General features: G+C 44.7%; 1 protein-coding gene across 1 annotated transcript in view; it reads right to left on the bottom strand.

Moving 5' to 3' along the window:
• LOC143925639 (serine protease 53-like) overlaps window positions 1–18,548 on the bottom strand; it is a 44,674-nt gene extending 26,126 nt beyond the window's left edge. The window contains 1 exon segment of the mRNA XM_077450105.1: window positions 18,500–18,548. Coding sequence (XP_077306231.1) covers window positions 18,500–18,548 — 49 coding nt within the window.
• Between the last annotated feature and the right edge of the window lie 3,125 nt (window positions 18,549–21,673).

Here is a 21,673-nt window from a genome sequence, read left to right as displayed (position 1 = left end):
GACTGCGCTTGATGGGCACAGTGGCTGCATTTCATGGGCACAGTGGCTGCGCTTGATGGCACAGAGGCTGTGCTTGATGGGCACAGTGGTTGCGTTTCATGGGCACAGTGGCTGCGCTTGACGGTACAGTGGCTGCGTCTTAATGGCACAGTGGCTGCATGTGATGGCACAGTGGCTGCGTGTGATGGGCACAGTGGCTGCGTGTGATGGGCACAGTGGCTGCGCTTGATGGGCACAGTGGCTGCGTGTGATGGCACAGTTGCTGCGTGTGATGGGCACAGTTGCTGCGTGTAATGGGCACAGTGGCTGTGCTTGATGGGCATAGTAGCTGCGTTTGATGGGCACAGTTGCTGCGCTTGATGGGCACAGTGGCTGCGCTTGATGGGCACAGTGGCTGCGCTTGATGGGCACAGTGGCTGCGTGTGATGGCACAGTTGCTGCGTGTGATGGGCACAGTTGCTGCGTGTAATGGGCACAGTGGCTGTGCTTGATGGGCATAGTAGCTGCGTTTGATGGGCACAGTTGCTGCATTTGATGGGCACAGTTGCTGCATTTGATGGGCACAGTGGCTGCGCTTGATGGGCACAGTGGCTGCGTTTGATGGTACAGTGACTGCGCTTGATGGGCACAGTGGCTGCGTTTCATGGGCACAGTGGCTGCGCTTGATGGCACAGAGGCTGTGCTTGATGGGCACAGTGGTTGCGTTTCATGGGCACAGTGGCTGCGCTTGACGGTACAGTGGCTGCGTTTGATGGCACAGGGGCTGTGTTTGATGGGCACAGTGGCTGCGTTTGATGTTGTTTTTTTTCAGTTTGTTTGCACCCCCCCCCCCCCCCCAAAAGTTTTGAGCACCAGCCGTCACCGATCACTATATGAAGATTTGTACCTTTGTTTTATTTTATTTTTTTATGTTTTTACATTCAAATAGATAACAAGAATTTTTTTACATTTTCTCTCAGGTGAACATTTCCCTGGAACCCCCCCCCCCCGTATGGATTCTACCAAATGCCCTAATAACTGATGGTGACCCCCGATCACTTACCCCTGGTAGCCGTCACTGCCTGGAGCGCTGCGGAGAGATGATACAAGCGGGTTAGTGATGTCTACATAGATATTCATGCTCTACTTCATTTCTATAGAACATTCCAGACTCCAGATTCACGTCCCTCCCGCCCGGCTCTTCCCTGGAAGGGATCCCACCTGCCTGAGGGGCCAATAATACCTTCCACCATTCACTCTACTGCGGCCTGTAGGGTCATGTCCCTTTAAAAATGTTGAAGCTCGTTATGTCAGGTCAGCAAACAACGTCAATTGTCTTCATTTGGAATCGGGTTGCACATTATGTCACAGGATTCCAGCTCTGTACATCGGACTGAAGCCGAGGCGGGGGCGGGGCGGGGGGGGGGGTTCACTTTTACTTTCCGCACTCTGGCGGATATTGCTAAGTAATCAGCAGTGGAAAAAGCGTGATTTCTAGATTCTCCAGCTTGCATGGCTTGGGGGAGATACAGATATCCTATCCAATTTACCCAGGGCCGCCTTTAACCTCTTCAGCCCCGGAAGATTTGGCTGCTCAATGACCAGGCCATTTTTTGCAATTCGGCACTGCGTCGCTTTAACTGACAATTGCGCGGTCGTGCGACGCTGTACCCAAAACAAAATTGACGTCCTTTTTTCCCCCACAAATAGAGCTTTCTTTTGGTGGTATTTGATCGCCTCTGCAGTTTTTATTTTTTGCACTATAAACAAACGAAGAGCGACAATTTTGAAAAAAAAAAAAAAACTATGGGGGGTTATTTACTAACGGAAAATCCACTTTGCACTGCAAGTGCACTTGGAAGTAAAGTCGCTGTAGATCCGAGGGGGACATACAAGGAAAATAATAAACAGCATTTTAGCTTGCACATGATTGGATGATAAAATCAGCAGAGCTTCCCCTCATTTCAGATCTACTCCTCAGATTTACAGCAACTGCACTTCCAAGTGTACTTGCAGTGCAAAGTGGATTTGCCTTTTGTAAATAACCCCCAATATCTTTTACTTTTTGCTATAATAAATATCCCACATTTTTTTAATCAAAAAAAAAAAAACATTTTCCCTCAGTTTAGGCCGATATGTATTCTTCTAAATATATTTGGTTAAAAAAAAAAAAAAAAAAAAAAAATCGCAATAAGCGTATATCCCCTACTAAATAGGGGATAGATTTATGACATTTGTATTATTATTATTTTTTTAATGGCGGCGATCTGTGATTTTTATCGGGACTGCGATATTGCAGCAGACAAATTGGACACTTTCGACACATTTTTGGGACCATTGACATTTATATAGCGATCAGTGCTATTAAAAAGGCACTAATTACTGTGTAAATGTCTCCGGCAGGGAAGGGGTTAACACTAGGGGGCGATCAAGGGGTTAAGTGTGTATTCTAACCGTGGAGCGATGGGACTGTCTAGGAGGAGAGAGAGCGAGAGATCGGTATTCATACTTAGTATGAACACATGATCTATCTCTACTCCCTTGAGAGAACCGGGATCTGTGTATTTACACATGCAGATTCCTGTTCTCGCTCTGTCACGAGCGATCGCGGGATGACCGCCGGCCAACCGCGATCGCTCATGACAGAGTGAGAACAGGAATCTGCATGTGTAAATAAACACACAGATCCTGGTTCTCTCAGGGGAGTAGAGACAGATCGTGTGTTCATTCTAAGTATGAATACCGATCTCGGCACTCGCATCATCTCGGAAGCACATGATGTGCGCGCCCCTAGTGGCCAATAGGGGAAGTGACGTAAGGTAACGTAGTTTCGCCCAGCTGTGCCATTCTACCGCAATAAAACTGCAGCGGCTTGTCGGCAAGTGGTTATCCACTTAAAGGCCAGGCCTATTTTTCAGACTTGGTGTTTACAAGTTAAAATCAGTGTTTTCTGCTAGAAAATTACTTAGAACCCCCAAACATTATATATATATTTTTCTAACACCCTAGAGAATAAAATGGTGGTCGTTGCAATACTTTCTGTCACACCGTATTTTTCGCAGCGGTCTCAACGGGCGCACTTTTTTTGGACAAAAATACACTTTTTTAAATGAAAAAATAAGACAACAGTAAAGTTAGCCCAATTTTTTTTTTTATATATTGTGAAAGATAATGTTACTCCAAGTAAATTGATACCCAACATGTCACGTTTCAAAATTGCGCCCGCTCGTGGAATGGCGACAAACTTTTACCCTTAAAAATGTCCATAGGCGACGTTTAAAAATGTCTTCAGGTTACCAGTTTAGAGTTACAGAGGAGGTCTAGGGCTATAATTATTGCTCTCACTCTAACGATCACGGTGATACCTCACATGTGTGGTTTGAACACCGTTTTCATATGCGGGCGCTGCTCACGTATGCGTTCACTTCTGCGTGTGAGATCGGCAGGGCGGGGTGCTTTACTTTTTTATTATTATTTATTTTACTTTTTATTTTTTATATTGACACTGTCCTTTAAAAAAAAAAATTAAATTGGGGTCACTTTTATTCCTATTACAAGGAATGTAAGCATCCCTTGTAATAGAAAAAAGCATGACAGGTCCTCTTAAATATGAGATGTTGGAGTCAAAAAGTCTTCAGATCTCATATTTACACTAAAATGCAATAAAAAAAAAAAAAAATTATTTGAAAAAATAAAATAATTTCTCCTTTAAGAGCTATGGGCGGAAGTGATGTTTGACGTCGCTTCCGCCAGTCAGTGCTATGGAGCCGTATGGGGGCCAGATCGTCTCCACCAGAGCGCAGTGGGGGGGGGGGGGCTCTCCCGCCAATGAGAAAAGTGATCTCACGACGAGTCCGCCGCAGAGACCACTTTTATCTGAAAGCAGACCGCCCGCTGAAGAAGAGGATACTGGGGTTATGGCAGCTAACTATTCTCCTTCAAACAGCCGATGTATAACGGTGGCGGGCGGTCAGCAAGTGAGTAATACTGATTGGACCCCGGGCAAACATTTTCTTGGGCCTTCCTGAATCCACTTATCAACTATTTGTGGGCAGTGCAGGCTCAAGGGGAAGCTGCCTTGGGCCCCACAACAATGACCGGACCCGGGGCAGCTGCCCCTTTTGCCCTGTTTTTAAAGACAGCCCTGCATTTACCCCCTACAAGGTCCTATAGTCATCAGTCCATGCTTGCATAAGATCGACACGGCAAAGTCCCCTGTCTCCCGCAGGCAATCCCATGCAACTGCACATACATGAAGAAATCCTATTCATTCCTATGAAGAGGGTGTCTATTCTGCGTCAGAATGATAGACAGTTACTACATGGGAATGAATATGATTTCCATGATGAATATGATTTCCAGAAGAAACAAACAGGGTGGGATAGTTTGCAGCAAGGGGCAGCACAGCGCAGACCGGGAGTGGCACATGAATTATACCATTTGAAGACCAGTCCCTTTTTTGGCACTTTTTATTTACAAGTTTAAGGCCGGGTTCACACACGTGCGGCCGCGGGTTCCTGCCTGGGGTCCGGTGCGTGTCTGTACACCGGTCCAGGTGTGATTCAGGTCGAATTTTATCCTGAATTCACACCTGAATCAGTGGGAACCCAAACACGCCTCGGATCGCTTTTTCAATCCAGATCGCGGCCGCCCTCGGAACCGATGTGAACCGGCAACCATTGAGAGCCACGCTTGGCTTGTCATGTGAATTGGATGCAGGTAAACCTACATCCAATTCACACATGTGTGAACCCAGCCTCAATCAGTATTTTTTTTTTACTAGAAAATTACTTGTAACCCCCAAATATTATTTAAAAAAAAAAGAATTCTGAGCAGAGACCCTAGGGAATAAAATGATTATCGTTGCAATTTTTTATGTCACATTGCATTAATGTCAACTTTTGTGCTTCTGGTGATCATTTCAGGATTATATATGATTATTTTATATATGTGTGTGTATATATATATATATATATATATATATATATATATATATATATATATATATATATATATATATATATATACACACACACACATATATATATTAGGGTTGCACTGATACTAGTATCGGTATCGATATTGAGTATTTGCACAAGTATCGGTACTCGTGCAAATGCACCAATACCTGAACCCGATACTTTCATGCTTGGCTCTTTGAGCTGTCAGTGGGTCTCCCCAGTGTTAAAGAAGTCTGGTAATTGGAGCTGTCAAAAAAAAAAAAAAGCCAGCAATGTTTATTAACAACATTGCTCAGCCCTGAAACGCTAAAATAAAAAGAAACATTGTTTCTTTTTGTATATTTCTGTTTCTTTATCTGCAGATCAAAGGGATGAACATATTTCCCTCTGTTTAACCCCTTAATAGCCCTTAAGTTACTCTAATCGGCCTTAATTAACTCCCTATTCTCCTCCATTTAATTGTTAATTTCCGGCTTTTTTTTTTTCTTTTGTTCACGTCTATTTTATAAACGATAAACAATTAAAACTTTTTTTTTTTTTTGCTTTGTTAGTGAAAATTTTTGCACATATATTATTATTATTATTATTCAGGATTAACATATATTTACACAATTCACATTGAAAAAGCGCTAAATTAAAAATAAATCAATTAATTTCATTTGTAAATAACTTGTCAATGCTTTGTACCATTGCTGACAGCGGAAGTTAAAACAAAACAGTTGCAGTAGGTATCGGTAATTGGTATCGGCGAGTACTAAAAAAAAAAGTATAGGCACAATCATTGTAAAAAAAAAAATGGTATCGGTGAATCCCTAATAAAAATAATAATAATAATAATAATAATATATATATATATCCAATTCGTCCAATTAGGGCTTCCTCGGGATACACGTCATTTTTTGATCTTTACAATGATGCAGCTGATGAATGTTACAATAAATATATATATATATATATATATATATATATATATATATATATATATATATATATATATATATTTTTTTTTTTTTTTTTTTTTTTTATTGTATCAATTATTGTATCATTCATGCTGCATCATTGTAAAGATCAAAAAATGACGTGTATCCTGAGGAAGCCCTAATTGGACGAAATGTGTCGATCCACTGTTTTTTCTCTTCTACACATTCAAATTTTTTTGTTTTCTGATGTATTTTGAGCACACTAAAATCCCAATTCTCTCCGTCTCTTAATTGTTGAGGCCACGTATGGGTTATTAAATGTTTCAATTTAAAAGATGACTTAAATACTCTCTTCCATCCAAACCGAGTCCGGAGGAGTCCTCACACTAGACACACAGAGCTCCTCGCTAAATTCTCCATAACGAGGCGTGGGAACTTTCTGAGACTCTTCCTTAGACACTCAGTGACTCAGCGCCTGCACTGTCACCCGCAGCTGAATTCATCTTTCACAGAGGAATTTTTCTGATCCACGACTCTGCCCAGGCTGGGGGGATTGTATTCCACCCGCCAGATTCCTTGATGTCTGGGAGGCTCACTGCCAGGGTGACTCAGTTGGGTCGGCTGCTGCTGCTACATTGGGCTGTTGTCACACTTTATAATGCAGGAGGGGAAATTTGAATTTTTCACACTTCATCAAAACTGAAACTCTTCATCCTAATCATCAAGCTGCTTGGGTGAAATTTTCTTGGAAAAATAAAAAATAAAACTACCTTTTTTTTTTCATTTAGAGCTTTTTTTAAATAAAATAATAATAATAATAATAATAATAATAATAATAATAAATTGAATCCAAACCCCTGCTGTCATCCACTCAAAAAAAAAAAAAAAAAAAAAAAATATATATATATATGTAGACATATATATATATATATATATATATATATATATATATATATATATATATATATATATATATATATATGTATATATATATATATGTAGACATATATATATATATATATATATATGTAGACATATATATATATATATATATTGAATGGATGACAGCAGGGGTTTGGATTGATTCCTCTGACCTCATGTATGACATCTTGGATTTTTCCATATGCCTAATTTGACTCCCTGTAATGGGTGTCCATTAAGTCTAGTGAGTGCATTGTGTGTCTGCATGGTGGTGGAGAGGAGTCTTTCCTATACTCCCTGAGGATGTTTATTCATGTGTGGGATCTAGAAATCCCAATTTTTATGTATTTTTTTTTTATAATTCAAATGAAGATGTATTTATTTATTTATTTGTTTATTCGCTATGGTGATATGTATTTTATGTTTTAGGAGCTCAGTTCATTTATAGGTGTTTGTTACACTTTACAACACACAGCTCTTTATTGTAGTTTAATTGTTTTTTGGTCATTGATTTGCATGGGTTTGGAACCTGTTGGTTTGGTTCCTATTTTTTCTTTTATCATTTTATACATATCTCATACCTTAAAGCGGAGGTCCACCCTAAAGTGGAGCTTCCGCTCATTGTAACCCTCCCCCCCCCTCCGGCGCCACAATTGGCACCTTTCAGGGGGGAGTGAGGGTGCAAGTACCTGTACAGTACAGGTATCTGCACCCACTTCCGGCGTAGATTCTGCAGAAGGTACGCCCCTTTGCGCAGAATCTACACCCTTTTCCAAAGGTCCCCCGCTGCCTGCTGGGAAACACACGGATCCCAGAGACAGCGGGGACCATCCTTATTGCGCAGCGCGACTCGCGCATGCGCAGTAGGAAACCAGGAAATGAAGCCGCAAGGCGCCACTTCCTGATTCCCATACCCAAGATGGCGGCGGCAGCACCTGAGAGACGATCGAGAGATCGGCTTCGGGTGCCGACATTGCGGGCGTGCTGGGCGGGTAAGTACCATTATTTTAAAAGTCAGCAGCTGCAGTATTTGTAGCTGCTGGCTTTTAAAAAAAAAAAACGGCGGAACTCCCGCTTTAAGGCCACTGGGGAAGCTGACAATCGATGTAGTAGTTGGAGCTACTGCAGTAATCACCACAGTCTTCTGGGTCCTGTGCTGAGCAGCTGCAATTCCGCATAGTAGCCACAGGGAGTCGCCACTATTCACAGAATGCCCTCTATGAGGTGGAGATAGTGACATCACTGCTCTCCACCTCATCCAATCAGAGAACGCCTTGTATTTATTGGAAAAGGAATACGAGGTGATCCATAAATGGAGGGAAGTGGACCCTGGAGTCAGTGTGTAGAGGGGATACACACGAGATTGTGGCGATCACTGTAGTAGGACCGTGATTTTCAGCTTCCCCCTGTGGCCCTTCAGGTATGTGATATACAGACCTATATTGTGCCACGCACCATCAATGTAACCACGCAATGAAAATTAATTCCTGGAACTCCACTTTAACCTCTTCAGGGCTGCCCGCCTGCATTGTACTGCACATAGCTGTATGCCGTTGGCCTCTCCTGGGTACAGGGCGTGCCCGCCTCCCCATTTAAGAGTCCTCAGTCCTGATGCAGGCAGTGGGAGGAGTTATGCAAATATCAAAATGCTTCGATGTGTGGGTGTCAGTCTGGAGGAGTGGGCGTTCCTAGGAAGACTGTATTTGCATGGTAACGCCCACATGTGGTGCTGAGCCTCCATGATTGAAAGAACTGAAATCCAATGAATGAAAGGGGAGGACCAGGGACAGTCAGGCTGAGTCGGAAAGGGCTAGATGATGCTGGGCATCCTCCAGGAAAATTAAGTGGGCTCTGACTGGCTGCAGCTTCTAATGCACATTGTGAGCATCTCACAGTGTTCAGCGATATCAGAGTAAGACATTTCAGTCCAGGAGAGGAGCCGCTACAACTGTGCAAGACTGAATGGAAGGCCGAAGGTCAGATTTAATTCTTCATAGGGGGGGGGCGTGGCAGGGGGGTGTGTCTTTTGCCAACATACTTGGAATGGTACTAAAGGATGCCCCACTTTCTCAGCTGAGAATTTTGGGCAGTATGATTTTAGCACGCCTCGGCTCACCTTTCTATAGACTGCCACGGCATACCTTAACCCAGAACATACAGTATCTCACTAAAGTGAGTACACCCCTCACATTTTTGTTAATATTTTATTATATCTTTATAATAATTTATAGACTTTCAGGGTCTTGGCAATCTTCTCATAGCCTAGGCCAGTGGTGGTGAACCTTGGCACCCCAGATGTTTTGGAACTACATTTCCCATGAAGCTCATGCACTCTGCAGTGTAGTGGAGCATCATGGGAAATGTAGTTCCAAAACATCTGGGATGCCAAAGTTCTCCATTCTTAACTACTTAAGGACCAGGCCTCTTTTTCAGACTCGGTGTTTACATGTTTAAAACAGTTTTTTTTGCTAGAAAATTACTTAGAACCCCCAAACATTATATATATATTTTTTCTAACACCCTAGAGAATAAAATGGCGGTCATTGCAATACTTTTTGTCACACCGTATTTGCGCAGCGGTCTTACAAGTGCACTTTCTGGAAAAAAATAACCTTTTTGAATAAAAAAAATAAGACAACAGTAAAATTAGCCCAATTTTTTTTATATTGTGAAAGATAATGTTACACCGAGTAAATTGATACCCAACATGTCACGCTTCAAAATTGCGCCCGCTCGTGGAATGGAGTCGAACTTTTACCCTCAAAAATCTCCATAAGCGACATTTAAAAAATTCTACAGGTTGCATGTTTTGTGTTACAGAGAAGGTCTATGGCTAGAATTATTGTTATCACTCTACCGATCGCGGCGATACCTCACATGTGGTGGTTTTGACTACCTTTTTCATATGCGAGCGCTTCTGCACGTGAGCTCGTCGGGACGGGTGTTTTAAAAGAAAATAAAAAAAAATTCTTATCTATTTTACTTGATTTTATTTATTTTGACACTGTTTTTAAAAAAAATTGATCACTTTTATTCCTATTACAAGGAATGTAAACATCCCTTGTAATAGAAAAAGCATGACAGGTCCTCTTAAATATGAGATCCGGGGGGTCAAAAAGTCCTCAGATCTCATATTTGGACTAAAATGCAATAAAAAAAATAAAAAAAATGTCATTTGAAAAAATGACATTGAAAAATATGTTCCTTTAAGCCCTTGTACACACGGTCAGACATTCCGACAACCAAATCCGACGGATTTTGTCTGACGGATTTTGTCCGAAACTGTTGTATACACACGGTCGGACGAAGTTGTCGGAAAATCCGATCGTTCAGAACGTGATGACGTAATTTCGTTACAATGGGACTACCATCAGGCTAGTAGCCAATAGCTTTGATGTAGGAATTTGATCTGAGCATGCGTGGCACTTTGTCCGGAATTCTCTACACATGATCGGAGTATGTCCGATCTGAGCATTTTGTCGGAAAATTTTACCAACAAGTTGGAAAACTTGGTCCGTCGGATATTCCGACGGAAACAGTCCGATGGAGACCACACACAGTCGGAATATCCGACAAAACGGTCCCATAGGACACATTGCGTCGGAATCTCCGATCGTGTGTAGAAGGGCCTAAGAGGTATGGGCGGAAGTGACGTTTTGACGTTGCTTCCGCCCTCCTATGGTATAGAGATGGGTGGGGGGCCATCTTAGCCTCACTCATCCTCTATACCCAGCAGAGGAAAGGACCCGATCGCCTCCGCCGCTACCAACGGCTCCGGTAAGCGGGAGACCGGCGGGAGGAGGGGTGGCCCCTCTCCTGACGCCGACAACAGTGGTTTAGCGGAGAACCCGCCGCGGAGACTACCGTTATCGTAAGCAGGACCGCCTCCTGTAAAGAGGGATATCTCGGTTGTGGCAGCAGCTGCTGCCTTTACCGAGTTATCCATCTTTAAATTGCCGACGTATATGTACAGGAGGCGGTCCTTAAGTGGATAGCCTAGGCCAGTGATGGCGAACCTTGGCACCCCAGATGTTTTGGAACTACATTTCCCATGATGCTTAGCTACACTGCAGCGTGCTTGAGCATCATGGGAAATGTAGTTCCAAAACATCTGGAGTGCCAAGGTTCGCCATCACTGCCCTAGGCCATCTTTATGTAGAGCAACGATTCTTTTTTTTCCGATCCTCAGAGAGTTCTTTGCCATGAGGTGCCATGTTGGACTTCCAGTGACCAGTATGAGAGAGTGAGAGCGATAACACCAAATTTAACACACCTGCTCCACCATTCACACCTGAGACCTTGTAACACTAACGAGTCACGTGACAGCGGGGGAGGGAAAATGGCTAATTGGGCAAAATTTGGACATTTTCACTTAGGGGTGTTCTCACTTTTGTTGCCAGCGGTTTAGACATTAATGGCTGTGTGTTGAGTTATTTTGAGGGGATTGCAAATGTACACTGTTATACAAGCTGTACACTCACTACTTTACATTGTAGCAAAGTGTCATTTCTTCAGTGTTGTCACATGAAAAGATAGAAGAAAAGATTTACAAAAATGTGAGGGGTGTACTTACTTTTGTGAGATACTGTACATATATAACCTGGCGGGGGCTGGGAGTTGGACTGATTCCCGCTGGCAGCAGGTTAATTGTAGGTGCGCGGTCCCGCCATCATCTCTACCTGTCACAGGCAGCGCAGCCGGGGCCCCACCTATCATTATTCAGAATTAATTGATGGAATACGCATTGTTCTCTCTTGGAGTTGCAATAAAGGGAGTTTCATAAAAACCGGGGCCGCGTGTTATAGGGAGGACCTGTCTTTATATTTGAAAATTACATGAGTAAGAAAAACACGGAAAATTCCACTTCTAACCAGATTTCATTATTCCCATCCAAGACCATAGCTATAAACATAGCATCCTGTATGACTGCTATGGGGCCCGGGGCACAATGATTAATATATAGATATATAGATAGATATATAATACAGTAGATATTTAAATAAAATGAATATTAATATAAAGTCATGGGATCTCTGTATTATACCAATAAAAACAAATAGGGGTGTATTTATATATAATAAATATTAAATAATAATAAAAAATAATGCATAGCAATTAATTTGGCGAATGTGCATTTGTTGTGTGTGGATGGGGCAGAAAAACAAATATTTATTATTATTATTATACAGGATTTATATAGTGCCAACAGTTTGCGCAGTGCTTTACAACATGGGGGGGGGGGGGGGGCAGACAGTATAGTTACAATACAAATCAATACAGGAGGGATCAGAGGGCCCCTGCTCCTTAGAGCTTACAATCTAGAAGGGAGGGGCAAGTGGAACAAAAGAGAGGGCTAGGCAGTGTAGAATAGATCCAGAGGGTGAATGTAGCATTTGCGGGGGAACAGGATCCAGAGGGCAGGTGCACAACTTCCTGTGCTGGACAAATGTTTTTCACTGATTTAAGATAGAAAATACATTTGGCCACTAGATGGTGCTAGTGATCTTCTATAATACTTAGCACCATCTAGTGGTCAAATGTGGAGTTCCCTACGATACCTAGCACCATCTATTGGCCAAATGCAGAACTTCCTATGATACCAAACAACATCATGTGCCCAAAAACCGAAACTTCCTATGATACTTAGTGCCATCTAGTGGCCAAAAGAATTATTTCCTTTGGTACTTAGCATCATCTAGTGGCCAAATGCAGAATTTCCAATGATACTTAGCACCACCTATTAGATCAAGTGCGCAACCTCCTATAAAGGCCAAATACGGAATTTAACAAAGTAACACAGTACTATCTAGTGGCCAAAGGTGCAATCTCCTATGATACTTGGCATAATTTCAGGTCAAATACAGAACCATGTAGTTATCAAATGCAGAATTTCCTATGCTATCTAAGACCATCTTGTGACCGAATGCAGAATTTTCTGGGAAACCTACTACGATCGAATGATGGCCAAAGGTGCAATTTCCTATTATACTGGTTAAATGCAGAACTTCCCATGATACTTAGTACCATCTAGTGGCCAAATTAATTATTTCCTATGGAACTTACCACCATCTAGTGGCTAAATGGGGAATTTCCTATGATACATAACACCATCTAGTGGCCAAATGCAGAAAGTCCTTTTACAGATGAGCAGTGGTGCCATCAATTCTTAACAGCAACACCCCCATGCATTTGCTAACACGCGGTTTGGTGCAGTGCTATTTTGCAGAAATGGCCGGGGACTTATTTTTTTTTTTGCAGAAGGCAGCCCTTTGAACTGAATGGGATGCCCTACACCTGGCGTGTGTGCTCTGTAGCACCCGCATAATGTGAACAAAGCCTAACTCTGCAGGTTCGCCCTTCCTAGTTCTGTCTGAGGAACACAGATTACTCCCCACCCCCTTCGTTATTGAGATAAGTAGAGGGGGAGGTGTACTGTAGTTCTGTCTGAGGAACACAGATTACTCCCCACCTCCCCCCTTCGTTATAGAGATAAGTAGAGGGGGAGGTGTACTGTAGTTCTGTCTGAGGGCGACAGTGCTGCACAGACACCGTACAGTGGGTGAACGTTGTCAGGAAAGGTGTGACTGGCACAAATCGGAAAAAAAAATCTAATGGAGAAAACAAATGCAGTCATCAGATGTAAGAATTGGTGTGATACAATGTAATACGTCCTTGTTCTTGGATTTAGATACATTTTTATCATACATTCTTAGATTTAGACACATTTTACCCCAAACGTTTGATATTCCTGATATGTGGTTGCTGTAGCCTGTACTTGTATGAGAAAGTCTCCTGCTCTCTTTGTATTGCTTCCCCCGGTGTTCCTTCCAGTCCCTCTGCTTTCCTAATTAAAACTGACCGCGCTAGGCATGATAGCTCAACCACCCCAGAGTTATCAGTTTTGTGGCTGTGCTGGGAGGGCAGCCTTAGACTTCTGCTGAAACGCCCCCCCTGCACTTCCGCACAGCCGTTTACCAGGAAGATCAGTGTTCTGCTGTTTCTCCTTCCCCACCTCTCTAAGCTCTTTATGCAGCTGAGAACAGAGGATATGTGATCACTTATAAAAAAAAAAAAAAAAAAAAGAAAGTTATTTATAATGTTTTTATATCTATACACAAATGTTTTGCTCTTCATTTCGATTTTTTTTTTTTTTACAAGGTGAGGGGTCACATATAATTTAATAGCTGATGATGAAGTATTTTTCCTCTACCTTTTCCCAGGAAGGGTGTTATCTCCGAGCCCGGTCCTGGAACTTCTCCAGAATATCTTATATCAATATTTCTACATTTCTGGACACACACACATTGTCTCCGTGACACAAGCAGCCCGTTGTGTACTTCCTCCAGTCTGCAGAGTCCCCGAGCCGGGCGGCCGGTCATCGGTCGTACGCGTGTTGTCACCGCTTCTCCCTCTTAAAGGAAACCTTTCCTGAGTCAATCCAGAACCTCCAATGCTTGACCTTCATTCCAGAATACCCGTGTCCTGGATCAACATGGCAGCCAGGCAAGTAGCATTTTCAGGAGGAGAGGCTTGCGCTGGCAGCCCTCATATTCATTAAAACTGGAAATTTCAGTGACATAAAGTGAAAGATCTTCTCCCCTGTTCTACCTGCCAAAGGGATTGCACTTCTGTCCATCCTGTCCCTAAATGTAAACTGCACTGCAGTGGTGTAGCATGGGTTGTCAGCACCCGGGGCAAGGAAAGTAATTTACGCCCCCCCAACACAAGAATGGGCAGCCGCTGCCCATCCCTGAAACAGAACATGGCACCTGGAGCACAGCGAGTGACACCACCCATACACATTAGGATGGAGTGACACTCGCACCGGATGCTGCTCTGCACCCCCCCTAAATGTTGCCCTCCGGGGGCCATGGCCCCCTCCGCTACGCCACTGCTGCACTGCCCCGTCCGGGGAGGGAGGAGATTTTGTTTTTTCCTTCTTCTGCAGTTCAGTGACACTTACAGGTCTTGTCCCTCCCCCAGCATGTGATTGGACAGTGAAAAGAGAAGACGCATACTGATGACCTCCTCTCTCTGCTCTCTCCTGCTTTCAGTATGCTCATTACAATGTAGCACCCCTGATTGGCTCTCTCTGTTGCTTTTACCACTCCTGGGTCTGAGCTCTGCTGCACAAGGACAAGAGGCTACAACAAAGTCAAATTTCCGGAACCTATACGTCAGGCATTAAAAAAAAAAAAAACTTTTTTTTTTTTCTCTACGTTGTATTCAGAGATGGAATGCTGGATAATTTAATGTTACCACGAAGTATTACTGAACGATTCTGGAGAAATATTTAAATTGCAATACGTTTAATAGCCGTCTTCTGTATCTTTTATTGAAACTGTAATACAAATATTGGAAAAGAAAGAAAAATATAATAAAATACAACAGCTTTGTGAGCCAATCACAGCGGTCACATGAGCGAGAAGCTGTTCCGCCTCCTGCCATTAAAGCTCACTTAAAGGTCGTTTAAAGTGGATGTAAATCCTTCCATATACCCAGTAATGTGACCGACCTCGGGTGATACACAGAGATTAAACAAATCTCCCTACATAAGTTGTACCTGTGTATCTGCAGCAGTACCGGGACAAGGTCATCTAGAGCCAGGGGCGAACATGTCAAATTGCCGCCCCCCCCCAAGATATATAAATATTATGTGTCAGCAAAACACCCCCACAAAAACACTGAGCACTCATCTGCATGCTTACCTCCTAAGCATAAATTCCCCCTCCTCCCAGTACAAATCTGTCCCCCTGCTGAAATCCCCCCTCTCAATTTTTGCCCCCGTACCCCAAATTCCCCCCAGCTCAAATGCCCCCTGCTTCCCGCCCAAAATAAATAAATAAAAACATTCACTCCTCCTAGCACAAATCCTCTACCCCTAAAGTTTTCCGCTCCTAGTACACATCTTCTCCCCCCCCCCCCCCCGCCTCAAATTTCCCCTCCCAGCACAAATTTCTCCTAAATCCCCCCACCTAGTACAAATCTTCTTCCCCTTTCCCAATACAAATCCCCCCCTAAATCACCACTCTTAGCACCCCCCCCCCCCCCCCCCCCAAATTTCCCCTCCTAGAACAGTACAGTAATACCTTGGATTGCGAGCAAATTTGTTCCAGAAACATACTTGTAATCCAAAGCACTTGTATATCAAAGCGAATTTCCCCATAAGAAATAATGGAAACTCTGATGATTTGTTCCACAACCATTTATTCATAAGTCTTTCAGTTTATAGTCCATATAAAAAGATTATAGCAATGTGACCAGGTTGTATAACCATAAAATGTCCACCCACAAATGTGCTCCTCCACGAGGGGATTAGAAGCCAAATCCAGCAGGAGCTCCAGAGTATAAAAGAGAAGAGAGGCGCCTCGAAGTGTAGCAATATGGTTACATTTAATGAAAGTGCAACATTTAGCAACTCACATGGTTGATGATTAAGTTGGGCACCAGGGGCGGACTGACAACTCATGGGGCCCTGGGCAATAGGAGATTATGGGGCCCCCAGGCAATAAAAGATTATGGGGACACACAGTATACAAAAACACACACACACACACACAGTATGCAATCACACAGTATACACAGACATGTTTCTATTGGCTGAGAAGGTACTGGAGAGGATTTTTACATACTGTCCCTGGTTTTACTGAGGTTGGCAACCCTGATGGGGCCCCCTAGGGGCCCGGGGCCCTCGGGCAGTGCCCGAGTTGCTGAATGGTCAGTCCGCCCCTGTTGGGCACATCTAAGTATGCCGGCATCCGGGGTAAAGTGGTCCACATAGACCGTCCTCCACACCACCGACTCTCAACGCTGTCAGTCTGTAATTGTGACCGGGAAGATTACCTTGCAGTAGAACGACATGAAAGCGAGGCTTGAACCGCTCGCGGAGCGCAGCGTGGAAGGGATGACGTTGATGGCGGTGTGGAGGATGGTCTATGTGGACAGATTTACCCCGGATGCCTCCATACTTAGATGTGTCTGTTTTAATCATCAACCATGTGAGATGCTAAATGTTGTACCTTCATTACAGGTAACCATATTGCTACACTTAGAGGCGCCTCTCTTCTCTTTTATACCTTGTTCCGACATGACGCTACTTGTATATCAAGACATTGCTTGTATATCAAGTCCAAATTTATAAAAAAAATATTTGCTTGTCTTGCAAAACACTCCCAAACCAAGTAATGCCGCGTAGACATGTGCAGAGTTTCCGTCAGAAAAATCTTGGATGGTTTTTCCGACGGAATTCCGCTCAAGCTCGGCTTGCATACACACGGTCACACAAAAGTTCGCAGAACTTTCGACTGTCAAGAACGCGGTGACGTACAACACCACGACGAGCCGAGAAAATGAAGAGCAATGCTTCCGAGCATGCGTCGAATTGTTTCCGAGCATGCGCAGAAATTTAGCACGTTGGTATTGCTACAGACGATCGGAATTTCCGAACGGAACTTTTTCCGACCGAAAAATTGAGAACCTGCTCTCAATCTTTTTCTGGAGGAAATTCTGGCAGCAAAAGCCAGATGGAGCGTGCACATGGTCGCATTTTCCGACCAAAAGCTCTCATTGGTATTTTGCTGGCGGAATTTCCGATCATGTGTACGGGGCATTACTCTCAATCCAAAGGTTTACTGTACTTACCCCATGCCACCCCCCAAATTCCCCCATCCCCTATCTCCTTGTGGTGCCCCCCCCCACCTTTACATGATACCGCAGTGCCCAGGGCAGCTTCCTCTCCTGCCCACCCCTTGTCCTGGCCCTGATCTGCAGTCTTCTCTCCTCTACATGTGTTCAAAGTGCTGAATTTATAACGCTTGTCTGAAAGCTCATAAAAAAAGGGGCGGAGAGCTGAAATTACACTCTGCAGAGCTCAGTGAGGAGAACTCTGATGGCTGATTGGGGGGAAGAGACACCCCCCCCCCTCCCCACACACAGCATAAAGGAACAGAGCTGAGGCTGTCAATCAGCTGGAGGTCCCTCCCCTGTCACCATTTTTCTCTTGGTGTCAGGAAAACTTGTCAGAAGTGATTCATGAGGATAGCAGAGTAAGGAGGCGGCAGACAGAAATGACACTCAGTGCTCTGGATTGGAACAAGCACACACTATAGAGGGATATACTTTCTTCATATTTCAAATCTGAGGTATACAACCACTTTACGGACCAATCCGATTGCAGTGCATTAGCGTGCATTACTTAGTGCATTCACGTGCTTCCTTAAGGCAGCCCATTGATTAGGAGAAGGTTCTCAATGGACCACAATGAATCAAGAATAAGCATGACCCTTCTTTAGCAACGCAGGACAGTTGTGAGCCCCCAATCTCTGGCATCACGGGCTATTTAAAGGGCCAGCAGCAAGGGGGTTAACAATATTCAGCAACCGCTAATCAACTAGAATCAACATTCACCCAGATCTTATGTACTCACAAATTCAAATCTATTATCCAGAACTATAAAAATAACACAATAAGGACACCACCTTATTATAAGTTGATGGATACGATAAAAAAAAGTCATCAGTCAAAAGTGATTGTAAAACCTGATATAGTTTATAACACCATAAAAGTCCGCCTACAAATCACTAAGCCCAATAAGGTGGCAGAAAAGTAAATAAGCATCTCGCCAGTATAATTCCTCCAAACGTAATAAAAATACATTCCGAAACTGAAGATGGGACGAGGCAGAGAGTAGTACATGACACACGCTCTACGAAGGCCAACCACCCTCTTCATCTCCGCACAGAGATTCGGCGCTATAGTAATCCACCATTTTGAAATGGGCGCCAAAACTTTGATTGAACACATTTTTCGACTTGGTGATGTTTTGGACAACAGTCTGAAAGGTTTAACTGCTGAGATATTAATATATCATTTATCACTTTCTACAATTTAGAGCCAAGATTGGGGTTAGGTTCAGCTCAGGGGAGGGGTTTGTCATTAAAGGGACATTAAACTCTGCTTAAAACAAAAGTTCTGTACAAGTATTCTTGTAGTCGTAAGTCAGAGAAGTCCCTTCTGTTGCCCTCAGCCATCTCCAAATCTCCAAATCATTTATTTTTTACTGCTGTGATCGGACTTTTTGTTATAAGGTTTGTGTTCCGTGGTCCCACCAAATGTAGGAATGTAGCCACCTTTCCTTGAGGGCTCCCGAGATGGGCTGGTGGGAAGGACTTTACAGCAACCCCTAATTAGCCAAGAGGATTCCATCCAAGTTGCAGCCAGGAGGACTCCCCCCATCCATGTTCTAGTGGTTGCAGCCAGGAGGACTCCCTCCATCCATGTTATAATGGTGACAGCCATGAGGATTCCCCCTATCTATGTTCCAATGGTGGCAGCCAGGAGCACCCCCCCCCCCCCCCACCCCATCCATGTTCTAATGGTGGCAGCTATTAGGACTCCTCCTATCTAAATTATAATGGTAGCAGCCAGGAGGACTCCCCTCATCCATTTTCCAGTGGTGGCAGCCAGGAGGACTCCCCTCATCCATTTTCCAGTGGTGGCAGCCAGGAGGACTCCCCTCATCTATTTTCCAGTGGTGCCAGCCAGGAGGACTCCCCCTATCTATGTTCTGATGGTGACAGCCAAGAGGACTCCCCCATCCATGTTTCAGTGATGGCAGTGAGGAGGACTCCCCCCATCCATGTCCCAGTGGTGGTGGCCAGGAGGACTTCCCCTATCTATGTTCTAATGGTGACAGCCAAGAGGACTCCCCCTATCCAAGTTTCAGTGGTGACAGCCAGATGGACTCCCCTCATCCATGTTCCAGTGATGGCAGTCATTAGGACTCCCTTCATCCATGTTCCAGTGGTGGCAGTCAGGAGGATATCCCTATCCATGATTCAGTGGTGACAGCCAGATGGACTCCCCCATCCATGTTCCAGTGATGGCAGCCATGGGGACTCCCCCCATCCATGTTCTAGTGCTGACAGTCAGGAGGATTCCCCCCATCCATGTTCTTGTAGTGACAGTCAGGTGGACTCCCCTCATCCACATTCCAGTGGTGGCAGTCATTAGGACTCCCTCCATCCACATTCCAGTGGCGGCAGTCATTAGGACTCCCTCCATCCACATTCCAGTGGTGGCCAGGGGCAGACTGACAACTCATGGGGCCCCCGGGCAATAGGAGATTATAGGGCCCCCAGGCAATCAGATTTTATGGGGCCACACAGTATACACAAACACACACACATACACACACACACAGAGTATACAATCGCACAGTATACACATACATGTACACACAGTATACACAGACATGTTTCTATTGGCTGAGAAGGTACTGGAGAGGTGGGGCAGCTATGATCTCTGGATTTTTAGACCAAAAGGATGTCGGTAAGGGACATTTCAGAGACAGATATAAAAAAAACAGATTTTTACATACTGTCCCTGGTTTTACTGAGGCTGGCAACCCTGATGGGGCCCCCTAGTGGCCCGGAGGCCTTCGGGCAGTGCCCGTGTGGCCGAATGGTCAGTCTGCCCCTGGTGGTGGCAGTCATTAGGACTCCCTCCATCCACATTCCAGTGGTGGCAGTCAGCAGGATACCCCCATCCATGATTCAGTGATGACAGCCATGAGGACTCCCCTCATCCATGTTCCAGTGATGGCTGTCATTAGGACGCCCTCCATCCACATTCCAGTGGTGGCAGTCATTAGGACTCCCTCCATCCAAGGACGCCCTCCATCCACATTCCAGTGGTGGCAGTCATTAGGACTCCCTCCATCCACATTCCAGTGGTGGCGGTCATTAGGACTCCCTCCATCCACATTCCAGTGATGGCAGTCATTAGGACTCCCTCCATTCACATTCCAGTGGTGGCGGTCATTAGGACTCCCTCCATCCACATTCCAGTGGTGGCTGTCATTAGGACGCCCTCCATCCACATTCCAGTGGTGGCGGTCATTAGGACTCCCTCTATCCACATTCCAGTGGTGGCGGTCATTAGGACTCCCTCCATCCACATTCCAGTGGTGGCGGTCATTAGGACTCCCTCCATCCACATTCCAGTGGTGGCGGTCATTAGGACTCCCTCCATCCACATTCCAGTGGTAGCAGTCATTAGGACTCCCTCCATCCACATTCCAGTGATGGCGGTCATTAGGACTCCCTCCATCCACATTCCAGTGGTGGCGGTCATTAGGACTCCCTCCATCCACATTCCAGTGGTGGCGGTCATTAGGACTCCCTCCATCCACATTCCAGTGGTGGCAGTCATTAGGACTCCCTCCATCCACATTCCAGTGGTGGCGGTCATTAGGACTCCCTCCATCCACATTCCAGTGGTGGCGGTCATTAGGACTCCCTCCATCCACATTCCAGTGGTGGCGGTCATTAGGACTCCCTCCATCCACATTCCAGTGGTGGCGGTCCGCAGGATACCCCCATCCATAATTCAGTGATGACAGCCATGAGGACTCCCCTCATCCATGTTCCAGTGATGGCTGTCATTAGGACTCCCTCCATCCACATTCCAGTGATGGCAGTCATTAGGACTCCCTCCATCCACATTCCAGTGGTGGCGGTCATTAGGACTCCCTCCATCCACATTCCAGTGGTGGCGGTCATTAGGACTCAGTGGTAGCAGTCATTAGGACTCCCTCCATCCACATTCCAGTGATGGCGGTCATTAGGACTCCCTCCATCCACATTCCAGTGGTGGCGGTCATTAGGACTCCCTCCATCCACATTCCAGTGGTGGCGGTCATTAGGACTCCCTCCATCCACATTCCAGTGGTGGCGGTCATTAGGACTCCCTCCATCCACATTCCAGTGGTGGCGGTCCGCAGGATACCCCCATCCATAATTCAGTGATGACAGCCATGAGGACTCCCCTCATCCATGTTCCAGTGATGGCTGTCATTAGGACTCCCTCCATCCACATTCCAGTGATGGCAGT

This window comes from Lithobates pipiens, unplaced genomic scaffold (assembly GCF_037356315.1).
Source record: "Lithobates pipiens isolate NorthernLeopardFrog02 unplaced genomic scaffold, aLitPip1_a1.2 Scaffold_22, whole genome shotgun sequence".
Lineage (NCBI taxonomy): Eukaryota > Metazoa > Chordata > Amphibia > Anura > Ranidae > Lithobates > Lithobates pipiens.
Note: the sequence above shows the minus strand (reverse complement) of the source record. Positions and strands in the feature narration are given on the sequence as shown.